Here is a 13,899-nt window from a genome sequence, read left to right as displayed (position 1 = left end):
TTACTACGTGTTTCAAAATCAGCCACGTTTAAAGAATCATTTGAAGCTTTCAATCTTAATTTTTTTTCTAAATTGTTTTTGTACTGAGTAGTTAATCTTTCTTAGAACTAAAAAAAGTCTTTGGGTCATAAAAATAATTTAATTTGTATTAAAAAAGGAATATTTAAAAAAAAGTGCAGAAGTGTAAATTACTACGAATTTGCTTAAAGTACTACACGTAAATTACTACGCTGTGTCTATTAATACGCGTTAATTATTAAGAAAGTTCCAAATGCTAAGTATTATCACTATAATTGAAATTATTATTGAATAACCTAGATTTTAACTTTTAATTTATTTCAAAAGAACAAAATAATATATTTAGTTATTTTATTATTATATAAAACTTTATTCATAATATGAAAACAAAATATTTATTTTATATTTATTCCACCACTGTGAATGCGGACGCACAAGTGCAGAAATGCGGATTTTCTTTTTCAAAATGAGGATTTATAAAAAAAGTCATTAAAAATTTGTTCTCTCTATAAATTAATGTTCCAAAAACGAAAATACGCGTATTTGAGTTTTTTAATTCTAATTCATAAAGAAAATATGTTTTTGATGACATTTTTTATTCATTTTATAAAAATTTCTTATTTGTTTTAATGCATAAATATGTAGTTGTTTATAAATAGAAATATATAACAATAAATTATTTATTACATTTTATTAATTATTATATTAATATATAAGGCATTATTAACATTTAAAATTTAGCCTAGATATTTGAAAAATTTCTTATTTGGTTCAAAATTTCACATTAACACAGTTAAACGATTTATAACTATGGTATACGACAACGTTACAATATAAAATCTTTTAAAACTAAAATACTGATTGAAAGACTCGAATAATATGAAAATGACCGATTTATAAATCAAGATTCTGTAAAACTAAATAAATGAAATATGTCAGTTTCAAATAGAAACTGCTGCTTAATGCCATGGTCACACGTCTGTCTTGCATGCATAGTGCTCACAAAGCAAAAATATGACCGTACCTTTAAACTTGTATCGTTCTAAATTGGTATCAAAGAAGAAAATGCGGTTTTTTCGTCATCCGCATGAGGTTAATGCGGATTGCGGATAAAGTTTCAAAAATGCGGTACATCTAGTAACACTGTATATATTAGCTAAAAACTATTTTCATTTTATTCACTACAAACATTATAAACAAACACAACTATATTTTAGGTTGTGTGACATGGCGTAGAAATAAACGCAAGCGCGAAAAATCATGTGTTTAATTCTGCGTTTAAAATTAAATAATAAAAACGTTAAAAACATAACATTTTCTTTAAATTTATAAAAAATAATGTTATTGCTTTATTTATAAATAACTAAACATTAAATATTTGTTCACAAAATACATAATTATATTTATCTTTCTGAAAGCACTCTCAACTCACTAATTCAACTTTTTGTGCTCTCATCTAAACTAGAGGTTTTCAAAGTTAAATAAAACATATTAAAATGCATTCTTTTTAGAATTTTTCATTAAAAATAACAATTAATATTTTATTTTATTTGTTTATACAACTGTCTTCAGCCTTACATACTTGTTTGTTCGTAATGTAAATCAATAAATAAGAATTATTTTTTTGTCTGTAAAATATGCCCATATTAAAAATTTTCTAAGTCTGTAATATAGACCCAAGAAGAAAAATTTTGTTTGTCTGTAATATCGACCCACAACAAAAAATTTTTTGTCTGTAAAATCGACCCACAACAAAAAATTTTTTTGTCTGTAATATAGACCCATAGGAAATATTTTTTCTGTCTGTAATATAGACCATTAAATATTTATAATATTTGTTTCAAAGACACCAAGATATTTTATTGTAGAGAAAGAAAAACATTTTCTTACGCCTGTAAGACAAGCACTTGTTATTCAATTTAATGTGTATAAATGATACTGTCTCAAAACACTAAAGAAACTGAATCATTTAAAAAAATTGAAAGAAATTCTTAAAAATAATCTAACTATAGTTTTAAAAAAAAATTGAATTATTCGCGAGAATTTCATTATTTTCATAAATAATAAAATTCTTCGCAAGAATTCAAAATATTAAATTAATGATTGATTATTGGATCACAACGATTATTAATATAGAAGATTAAATTCTCTACTGAAATTCACTTGTTTTTCGAAAATGTTCCTCAGTTTAATGATTTTCAACACTTATTATTTTAATAAAAAAAATTTAAAGAATTTAATTATTTAAAACAAAATTTAATAAATCTCTTTTTAGCAATTCAAATACTTTTATAATAATTAAAACATTTCTTTGCAAAATTTTAATTACTTTGAATGCAATTTCGATCAAAATTACTGTAATAATGTAATTATATTTAAAATATTATTATTAATAATTTTATTTATTAATTTGCTAATAAACTAAAATTTATTTTTTTATGAAAATCAAATTTTAAGAAACATTAAAATATTCAAAAAAATAATTTACTTTTGTATTTGAATAATTTAATTCTCGTAAAATTGTCTATTGAGTATAAATGTATTTAAAAATGAATTTCAGTCGAAATTTTAGACTATAATGGAATATTAAAAGCTTTATTACGTTAATTTTTAGAAATAATTTAATTCAGAAAAGGTTTTAATTTAAAATCTTTGAAAATCTGAATTTTTAATACCTTTTAATTAAAAATTCCGTAAAACTAATTAACATTTTTAATCAACTTTAACAGATGTAAGTATACTGACTCAAGTATGTGAGGCTTTAACATTAATTAAATTATTCTTTTCACATATATACGTATATAGCTGATGGGAATGACATTTGTGCCATCGAGAAAAAAAAGCAAAGGGTGAGAAATTGAAATTGATTGTTCGTGATACGTCAAAAATTTCATTCTTGTTTTTTAATTTATCATCTCATCTCTACAGCTTAAAATAAACAAATTGGAGTTTTGCATGTCGGTGAACTATAAAATTATCTATAAATAAAGATATTTCTTTCCATTCTTTAAGAAAATGCACAGAAAATTTTTATTTTTCTTTAGAGTATGCTGTCTCTTTTATTATCTTTCATTATCTCTATTTCTTATTTCAACTAATTGTCAAACCTTATTTTTTAAAATAAATATAATGTTGAAATCTAAACTTTTTTTGCATTTACACAGGTGATGCTGAAATACCAAATCCTGAACAAGTCGACCCGCTCGAGAATGGAAACGGTAAGATTTTCATTTACAAATATTCTAAAAAATATAATTAATATTTATATAATTATTTAAATATAAATATCGAGACTCGAACTAAGTACGCAAATCATATAAAGTCAGTAATTTGTTTCAAAAATTACAAAAAGATGAGAAGAGAGATGAAAATTAAAGAAAAATTCTGTTAAAAATTTTAATTGTCTTTATAAATAATTAAATTCTTTCTGGAATTTAATTATTTTTAAAAATTTTAATAAAACTTTTGGCAAAATTGATATTCGGATTAAAACTTATGAACTATACTTATGTGATTTCAATAAAAATTAAAAATTTGAATCCAAAAAAATAATTTTCAGTACGATAAATGTTCTAAAATTTTTAACAAACAAAAGGTTTGCATAAAGAAACATTTATCCAAAATTCGAAAAATAATTTTTATCAAAATCGATTTTTTGTAAGTATAAAAATGAGATGAATGCTTTAAAGAAACAAATTTTTATTCTAAACTTACTTAAAAATCTCCTCTTTTCACATAAGAAATTTCATATATAGTTTATGGTGTTCTAGTTCTAAAACATGTGATTTTATAATATATTATTAAAAAATATAATAAAAAATATGTAATTTAACAAAATCTTCCTTCTAAAAAAATTTAGATCAATTCATTTGCTGCATCTGCCGCGTAACACTGCCCAACCACTGTTTTATACCTTGCGGGCATTTGGCTGCTTGTCAAGAATGCTGTGCAGCTTACAATGCCTTAAACATTGCTGAAGAGGATGAAAATAATGGGCGGAACAACTGTCCCGTGTGCAGAAGAGAATACCAGTCAACGCAGATCATCATTGAATCGCTCGAATGCTGTGTGTGTCGTCAAAACCCACCAACCGTTTGTTTTGTACCCTGTGGTCACATGGCGTTATGCAACAATTGTCACTTGTTAGAAATTCTAAACGATAATAACAACTGCCTAGTCTGCTCGGAAAGTTACAATTCACTTCAAAAAGTCTTCAAAATTTAAACTAACAAAACACATTAAATATCCCATTTAAAGCACAGTAAAATTTTAATTATCCTTCATTCCGATATTTGAAATTTAACTAAACTTTAAAATTTTTCTTTATTATTAAGATTCTATAAGAGAAAAGAAATGTTTAATCAGAAATTATTAATGTTTAAGGTATTGTACGATGCAAAATGTTACAATCATGTTTAAAATTATCTTTAAAATTACCTAAAATGTATGAGGGACATTCCATTTCAAAACGAACCACCTTATAAACAATTGCCATTGTAAAGCAATTTTTAAAAAATTATTCCAACCATTTATTTAAGCCGAACTTTATTTACTACTAGTGATTTTAAAATAAAAATTTCTCAATTTTATGATGGTAAAATTTTTTTTTTTAAAAATAATAGAATTTATGAAAAAAATTAAATTTGATTGTTAACCTTTTAAATACCTTAAAAACATGTCGTGTCCGATTTTCTTCAAATTTAAGTCAAAATGTATCTTAAAAAATCTAGTTTTATTCTATGTAAACATTACAATGAGCAGTTCGGTTGAAATCAAGAATCAATTAAATTTTACGAAACTGTCAGAGGTTAAACTGCGTAAAAATTTGAAAAAAAACAAATTCCTCTCGGTGCATGCATTAAAACCTTCGAAATTCTTGTAAAATTTAATTAATTTCTCAAATTTCCGCAAATTGACCATTGTAATGTTTACATAGAATAAAACTAGAATTTTTAAACCACATTTTGACATAAATTTAAAGAAAATCGAACGCGACATGTTTTGAGATATTCAAAAAGTTATCTTTCAAACTTAATTTTTTTCATAAATTCTATTATTTAAAAAAAAAAAATTTAACATCATAAAATTAAGAAATTTTTATTTTAAAATCACTAGTAGTATAAATAAAGTATCGCTTTAATGAATGGGAGAAATAATTTTTTAAAAATTGCTTTACAATGGCAATTGTTTATAAGGTGGTTCGTTTTGAAATGAAATGCCCCATAAACTTACTCATTTAAAAATGTATGTTTTAAAAACACGCGAAAACAAAAAGTTTATATCTATGGCATAATGTAATGTAATAAAAAAGTCTGTCATCGTTTAAAAAAAAAAGTTGTACAAAATTCATTATTCAGTGTTGCAACAGGTCATGAAAGTCGTGAAATTTAAGAAAAATACAGGGATTTCTTTTAAAAACATTGAAAAAAGTAAATTTTTATAATTTATAAGAAAATTCTCAATTTTAAATTCTTTTTTTGTTGACCTCACAAACTACAAAATTACCACGAATTATAAAACAAAACTTTCAATTTTGTAACATCATATATATTATTATTTATAAATAATTTAATGAATAATTTTAGTTAATTATTTAATAAGTAATTGAATTTTAAAAGAATTGAGTTTAAAATATTCTTAAATAGATTAAATACAAAAGTTTTTAATTAGAAATTTTTAGAAAATTTTTAAGTATCAAAGCGTGGATTTTTAGAAATAATATAGAGAATATATAGAAAAACGCTTTGGTTTTCTTCTTTGCTTTCGGAATTTTGTAAAATTTTGATAAATAATTATTGAAAAAAATTGTTTATACATAGGGAAAAACGGGGTTTTGCAAGGATGGGTATCGCGGTGTCTCATTTAAAAGGATAAAATATTTTGGGTTCATATTTAGAGGGGTGATAGAAGAAGGCTTTCTGAGGCCTGATGCTCTTCGCTCTTTTACAACAATTTTGCGAGGAAATTATTTTATTAAAGATTAAAATTGGAGTAATTTGAAGTTGAGACATTTCTGTAGTTCAAGTCGCTGCCAATATCGAGAATTAGCGCCACCTCCTTGCCCACTGGGTGCTATAGCACTCAGTACTGAGCATATAGGATTTAACACAAAGCAAGAGCACTCTGAGAGCAAATAACCGAATTTGTTCATAGATCCACTTATCTGTGTGCTCGCCGAAAACCATTGTCTCTCATTTTCGCCAAAACTTTAAACTTTTTTTTCAATACTTATTTCAAAGATTACTTGCAAATTATCGAGAATATTCTTTGTCAGCAAGAATCCCTCTAATTATCCTGATAGATTGGAACTAGATATTTCTAATTATTTAGGAATGAGACAAAACGCGGGAAAACACTTTTTGGGGTCAATATTTCCCAAATACCACTTAATGGAAAAAATTATATGAATTTTTTTTTTTTAAATGTCTTGCATGTTTATATTTAATATCTTCTATATTAAATAGAAAGAATAAAAGAAAAAAAGTACCTTATAATAATAAGAATTATTTAAAAAATTAATTAATTGATTTTTATAATTTATAAAAAGTATTAATTATAATTAAAGTCTTTATTCACTTACCTCAATTTAAACAGATTTTTAACACTTTTGAAATTTCCCACTAAATATTCTTTTTTGAAAGAATGAACCAATAGCGCCTCCTATATCTACACTACCGACAGCAGTCGGTATATCACTGTTGGGAAGCTTTTAACACAAAGTTTCCAACACATTTTCTTCTTAAAGGTAAATGTTCTGCAAAATAAAGTTTCTGACAAATGTCCATTTCTATAAATGGAAGTTTTATATATTAGAAATTCAAAAAGATGATTTATCTTGTAAACTGGAATTAAATTAAAACTAAATTCTGCAAAATTAAAGAGAATTTAGATAGACATTCTGTCAAATAAGAATTCCATGCAGTGAAAATTGTACGATATCCTATTTCTACTAAATAGATATTTCTTAAAAAAATTTTTTATATAAATTGCAGGTATGAAAAATAAGAATTTGAACAAAACTAAATTCTTTCAAATTATAGTTTATTTAAATATTATTTTGTTTTAAAAAATATTTTAGAATATGAAAATTTTATCTCATTCAATTTCGATTAATGAAATATTCTAACAAGATATATTTTTTTAAATTAAAATTCACATACATAAAAAATAGTTCAAATAAATATACTCTTTAAAAAATTTTAATTAAGATAATAGTTCTAGTAAATTAAAATTTTATAAACTATAAATTCTATAAAATTTAAATTATTTTAAATAAAAATTCTGAAAAAATTAAAATTACGGGATTTAAATTGCTTTCGCATTAAAATTCATCTAAATAAATATTCTATGGAATTAATTTTTATTTCAATTTCCATTTATATGCATAAAAATTCTTTTAATTTGCAATATTGTGTAGCTAAAATACTTCAAGATTACATTTTCCATAAATAAAAATTAAATCTTCTATTAATTATTCCACAATAATATTTACTTAAATAAACATTCTGTTAAATAAATATTTCCAAAAATCATAATACTGTCACATCGAATTTTAATTTAAAAAAATTAATTCAAAAAGAATTTCTATTTAAATAAAATGTCCACATTTAGAAATTCTCACAAATAGAAATACGATGTGATGGAAATTTGACAACATGGCGTTTCTGGAAAATAACAATTCAAAAGTATAAAAATTCATTACAATTAAAATTAATTTCAACAAATTATCTGTTAATTAGACATTCAATGAAACATAGAATATGTTACATATAATTTCAAATAAGTAAACATTAGTGTAATATTAATTTCTGAAAACATCAAATTCACTTAAATTTAAATTCTTTTAAAATAGAGTTCTGTGTAAAATAAATTCATCAAGATGACGGTTGTTTTAAATAAAAATTAAGTCAAGTATAACTTTTAAAAAATTAAAGATTACTTAAATTTACATTAAATTAAATAAATCTTTAATCAATTGAAAATTCTCTCATACTTAATTTTGATTAAAAAATATTCGTTAAAAAAATTTTTCTACATAAATGACTACCAAAAATATAGAAATTTTATTTAATAAAAATTTTATTTTACAGATAATCATTAAAATGACAGTTCTGCAATATCAAAATTTTGTCAAAGCTAAATTTTCTCAAATAACAATTTACTCAAATACCTATTTTATTTAAAAAATAATCCAGAAAATGAAAATGCTGTTACATTAAATTTTAATTAATGAAACATTCTGAAAAATAATATTTTTACATACTTTACATTCATATATACAAAACGTCATTAAATTAAAATTTATTTTTAATAAAAAATCACAAAGTTGACCTTTTATTAAAAAAATTAATTGTATCATATTTAAATTATGTGAAATTAAAGTTAACTGTATTCAACATTCTGCCAATTTCCTGTTAATGCAAATTAAAATTGTATCACATTTAAATTTTATGAAATAAATATTAATGCAAAATTAATGTCCATGTAAATAAAATTTACACATATAGAAAATATATTAAATAAAAATAAATTTAAATATTCATTTAAAAACGATACAAATCTTGCAATTAAAATTTCAATAAAATATTAATTTTTAGTTATTAATGTTTACCTAAATATACATTCTATTAAATAACTGTGCATGAAAATTAAAATTCTATTATATATTATTTTGATTGAACAAGTTTTCTTTTAAAAAGAATTTTTACATAAATTATAATAACACATTTAAACAATCTTTTATATAAATATTCTGTTAAATAAAATTTCATTAATATAACATTTCAAAAAGTTGAAAATTTTTTTGAACATAACCTCTATAAAATTAGAATTTACCTAAATAAACCTTTTGTTATATATATTTTATAGGCAATACTCATTCTTTAAATTTTTATTTAATATAAATTTATTTTCGTGTAAAACATTATTTTTTTAGAAATATTTTTACACATATAGAATTCTTTTTTAGCAAATAATCTTTTATAATGATATTCAACCAGTTAATGATCAACACAAATGTTAATGACACCAAAAATACACTGTGTCAAATAAAAATTTCTTTATTCTAGAATTACGTCTTATTAAAAATTGATAAAATGTACATTCTGTAAAATAAATATTTAATAAAGTAACGATTCATCCAAAAGAATATTCTTTCACATAATTTTCTATTAAGTATGATTTCTAACAAATGAGTTTTAGGGTCTGTTCATGCGCCTCAAAAAATATATATAGAGAGTGATTTTTCTGGAAATTACGAGTTTTTTATGTTCAAGTATGTTTTTCAAGTATTTTAGGGTGGGAATATGTCAAAATCAATTGACTGATTTTTATTCCTTTAAAAAAATTCGATTTTTAGTGTTATTTTAGAATTTTTTTAGTTTTTTTGACCATTTAAGAGACTATAACTTCGAAAATTAAGTTTTTATGAAAAAATGTTATAGAGAAAAGTTGTTTGTATTTTTCTAATCTAAAATAAAATAAAGTTAAAAATTCTAAAATTTGAAAAAATTGATTTTTTAAAATTTTGAAACTACCGTAGTTTTTGTAGTTTTTAACGAAAATGTCTGGTTAACGAACTTAGCCTTCATTTTTACACCAACTTTAAGTGTGTTAAATTTAAAAACGATTTGATAAGTTTTTCAAGAGTTATCGTGGGAACAACATATGACCGTCTACAGACGGACAGACAGACAGACAGACAGACCCAACGGGAAGTTGCCAATGTTAACGATTGGTTCAATAATGGGCCATGCTTGGTGCCCAATGGTTTTTTCTTGGCAAAACAATTGGCAACCATCATTGGACCACCAATGGTTTAAACTTGGGATGATCACGCTACTGCCAATGATCGGTAGCCAAGCATCGGGCCAATATTAGTTGCCAAGGAATTGCCAAGGAAACAAAATCGATTTTCAAAAGCTTGATTTTTTATTGGCAGCCAACAAAAAACCAAGGTTTTAAAAATTGGTTTTTTTTAATTATTAATTAAAATTTATTTTTAAAAAATATATTTTTCAAAAATTTATTTTTTAAAAATATATATTTTTTTAAATTAATAGAACATATTAATTTAATTTGTCACCTCTGGTAAAACAAAGATGAAAGACTGATAAATTCCCTCACTTTATATCTTACAGTGGAGGGATAACTGTGAATGTCTTTGCGAGAGAGGAGCAGGTACTTATATAGAGCCAGTGAAACAGGTCACAAGCGAGAAAAAATCACTAGCATGCACTCTGGCGGCGCTTGTCGGAACTGTTTTCTGGCGCGCATGCATATCCTGACGTTATCGACACAGCGCTTGGCAACCAACGTTGCGCCACTTCCGACAAGCGCCGCCAGAGTGCATGCTAGTGATTTCTTCTCGCTTGTGACCTGTTTCACTGGCTCTATATAAGTACCTGCTCCTCTCTCGCAAAGACATTCACAGTTATCCCTCCACTGTAAGATATAAAGTGAGGGAATTTATCAGTCTTTCATCTTTGTTTTACCAGAGGTGACAAATTAAATTAATATGTTCTATTAATTTAAAAAAATATATATTTTAAAAAATAAATTTTTGAAAAATATATTTTTTGAAAATAAATTTTAATTAATAATTAAAAAAAATCAATTTTCAAAACCTTGGTTTTTTGTTGGCTGCCAATAAAAAATCAAGCTTTTATAAATCGATTTTGTTTTCTTGGCAATTCCTTGGCAACTAATATTGGCCCGATGCTTGGCTACCGATCATTGGCAGTAGCGTGATCATCCCAAGTTTAAACCATTGGTGGTCCAATGATGGTTGCCATTAATGTTCCAATAATGGAACGGAGTTCGCCAAGCATGGCCCATTATTGAACCAATCGTTTACTTCCCATTGGGGACAGACACACAGACAGACGCACTCGCCGGACCATGTTTTTCGGACTCAGGGCACCTCAAAACGTAAAGATTTCATAAAATTAGCAAAAGTCAAAATTCGACCAAAACTAATACCTTCTCATGTGATGAGAATGTAAAAAAATTTAGTTTTTTGACAGTTTTTAAAAAATAGCTTGAAAAGTTTTGGGTTGGGCAAAAAGTTGTCAACAGCAAAGTTGTAGCTGATGCAAAGCCGAGAAAAAAAGTCTCTGGTAGCGAAATCGCATATGCAAGGATGTCGGAGATAATGGAGTCGGAAAATTGATTTTTTATCAAAAAAGCGCACAAAAAATATATATAGAGAGTGATTTTTCTGGAAATTACGAGTTTTTTATGTTCAAGTATGTTTTTCAAGTATTTTAGGGTGGGAATATGTCAAAATCAATTGACTGATTTTTATTCCTTTAAAAAAATTCGATTTTTAGTGTTATTTTAGAATTTTTTTAGTTTTTTTGACCATTTAAGAGACTATAACTTCAAAAATTAAGTTTTTATGAAAAAATGTTATAGAGAAAAGTTGTTTGTATTTTTCTAATCTAAAATAAAATAAAGTTAAAAATTCTGAAATTTGAAAAAATTGATTTTTTAAAATTTTGAAACTACCGTAGTTTTTGTAGTTTTTAACGAAAATGTCTGGTTAACGAACTTAGCCTTCATTTTTACACCAACTTTAAGTGTGTCAAATTTAAAAACGATTCGATAAGTTTTTCAAGAGTTATCGTGGGAACAACATATGACCGTCTACAGACGGACAGACAGACAGACGGACAGACAGACAGACAGACACACAGACAGACGCACTCGCCGGACCATGTTTTTCGGACTCAGGGCACCTCAAAACGTAAAGATTTCATAAAATTAGCAAAAGTCAAAATTCGACCAAAACTAATACCTTCTCATGTGATGAGAATGTAAAAAAATTTAGTTTTTTGACAGTTTTTAAAAAATAGCTTGAAAAGTTTTGGGTTGGGCAAAAAGTTGTCAACAGCAAAGTTGTAGCTGATGCAAAGCCGAGAAAAAAAGTCTCTGGTAGCGAAATCGCATATGCAAGGATGTCGGAGATAATGGAGTCGGAAAATTGATTTTTTATCAAAAAAGCGCACAAAAAATATATATAGAGAGTGATTTTTCTGGAAATTACGAGTTTTTTATGTTCAAGTATGTTTTTCAAGTATTTTAGGGTGGGAATATGTCAAAATCAATTGACTGATTTTTATTCCTTTAAAAAAATTCGATTTTTAGTGTTATTTTAGAATTTTTTTAGTTTTTTTGACCATTTAAGAGACTATAACTTCGAAAATTAAGTTTTTATGAAAAAATGTTATAGAGAAAAGTTGTTTGTATTTTTCTAATCTAAAATAAAATAAAGTTAAAAATTCTGAAATTTGAAAAAATTGATTTTTTAAAATTTTGAAACTACCGTAGTTTTTGTAGTTTTCAACGAAAATGTCTGGTTAACGAACTTAGCCTTCATTTTTACACCAACTTTAAGTGTGTTAAATTTAAAAACGATTCGATAAGTTTTTCAAGAGTTATCGTGGGAACAACATATGACCGTCTACAGACGGACAGACAGACAGACAGACAGACAGACAGACACACAGACAGACGCACTCGCCGGACCATGTTTTTCGGACTCAGGGCACCTCAAAACGTAAAGATTTCATAAAATTAGCAAAAGTCAAAATTCGACCAAAACTAATACCTTCTCATGTGATGAGAATGTAAAAAAATTTAGTTTTTTGACAGTTTTTAAAAAATAGCTTGAAAAGTTTTGGGTTGGGCAAAAAGTTGTCAACAGCAAAGTTGTAGCTGATGCAAAGCCGAGAAAAAAAGTCTCTGGTAGCGAAATCGCATATGCAAGGATGTCGGAGATAATGGAGTCGGAAAATTGATTTTTTATCAAAAAAGCGCACAAAAAATATATATAGAGAGTGATTTTTCTGGAAATTACGAGTTTTTTATGTTCAAGTATGTTTTTCAAGTATTTTAGGGTGGGAATATGTCAAAATCAATTGACTGATTTTTATTCCTTTAAAAAAATTCGATTTTTAGTGTTATTTTAGAATTTTTTTAGTTTTTTTGACCATTTAAGAGACTATAACTTCGAAAATTAAGTTTTTATGAAAAAATGTTATAGAGAAAAGTTGTTTGTATTTTTCTAATCTAAAATAAAATAAAGTTAAAAATTCTGAAATTTGAAAAAATTGATTTTTTAAAATTTTGAAACTACCGTAGTTTTTGTAGTTTTCAACGAAAATGTCTGGTTAACGAACTTAGCCTTCATTTTTACACCAACTTTAAGTGTGTTAAATTTAAAAACGATTCGATAAGTTTTTCAAGAGTTATCGTGGGAACAACATATGACCGTCTACAGACGGACAGACAGACAGACGGACAGACAGACAGACAGACAGACAGACACACAGACAGACGCACTCGCCGGACCATGTTTTTCGGACTCAGGGCACCTCAAAACGTAAAGATTTCATAAAATTAGCAAAAGTCAAAATTCGACCAAAACTAATACCTTCTCATGTGATGAGAATGTAAAAAAATTTAGTTTTTTGACAGTTTTTAAAAAATAGCTTGAAAAGTTTTGGGTTGGGCAAAAAGTTGTCAACAGCAAAGTTGTAGCTGATGCAAAGCCGAGAAAAAAAGTCTCTGGTAGCGAAATCGCATATGCAAGGATGTCGGAGATAATGGAGTCGGAAAATTGATTTTTTATCAAAAAAGCGCACAAAAAATATATATAGAGAGTGATTTTTCTGGAAATTACGAGTTTTTTATGTTCAAGTATGTTTTTCAAGTATTTTAGGGTGGGAATATGTCAAAATCAATTGACTGATTTTTATTCCTTTAAAAAAATTCGATTTTTAGTGTTATTTTAGAATTTTTTTAGTTTTTTTGACCATTTAAGAGACTATAACTTCGAAAATTAAGTTTTTATGAAAAAATGTTATAGAGAAAAGTTGT

At 25.4% G+C, this 13,899-nt stretch overlaps 1 protein-coding gene across 1 annotated transcript in view; it reads left to right on the top strand.

Annotated features, from left to right (window-relative positions):
• The window catches only part of LOC122507236, a 97,333-nt gene extending 91,923 nt beyond the window's left edge, over window positions 1-5,410 (top strand). The window contains exons 13-14 of the mRNA XM_043619851.1: window positions 3,183-3,236; window positions 3,878-5,410. Of these exons, the coding sequence (XP_043475786.1) occupies window positions 3,183-3,236; window positions 3,878-4,242 (419 nt within the window). The 3' untranslated portion in view covers window positions 4,243-5,410. The remainder of the gene's footprint in view (window positions 1-3,182; window positions 3,237-3,877) is intronic.
• Window positions 5,411-13,899: the final 8,489 nt, after the last annotated feature.

The sequence above is a fragment of the Leptopilina heterotoma genome, unplaced genomic scaffold, assembly GCF_015476425.1.
Source record: "Leptopilina heterotoma isolate Lh14 unplaced genomic scaffold, ASM1547642v1 Lhet_453, whole genome shotgun sequence".
Taxonomy (NCBI): Eukaryota; Metazoa; Arthropoda; class Insecta; order Hymenoptera; family Figitidae; genus Leptopilina; species Leptopilina heterotoma.
The sequence above is the reverse complement of the archived record's forward strand: the minus strand, read 5'-3'. Positions and strand labels throughout refer to the sequence as shown.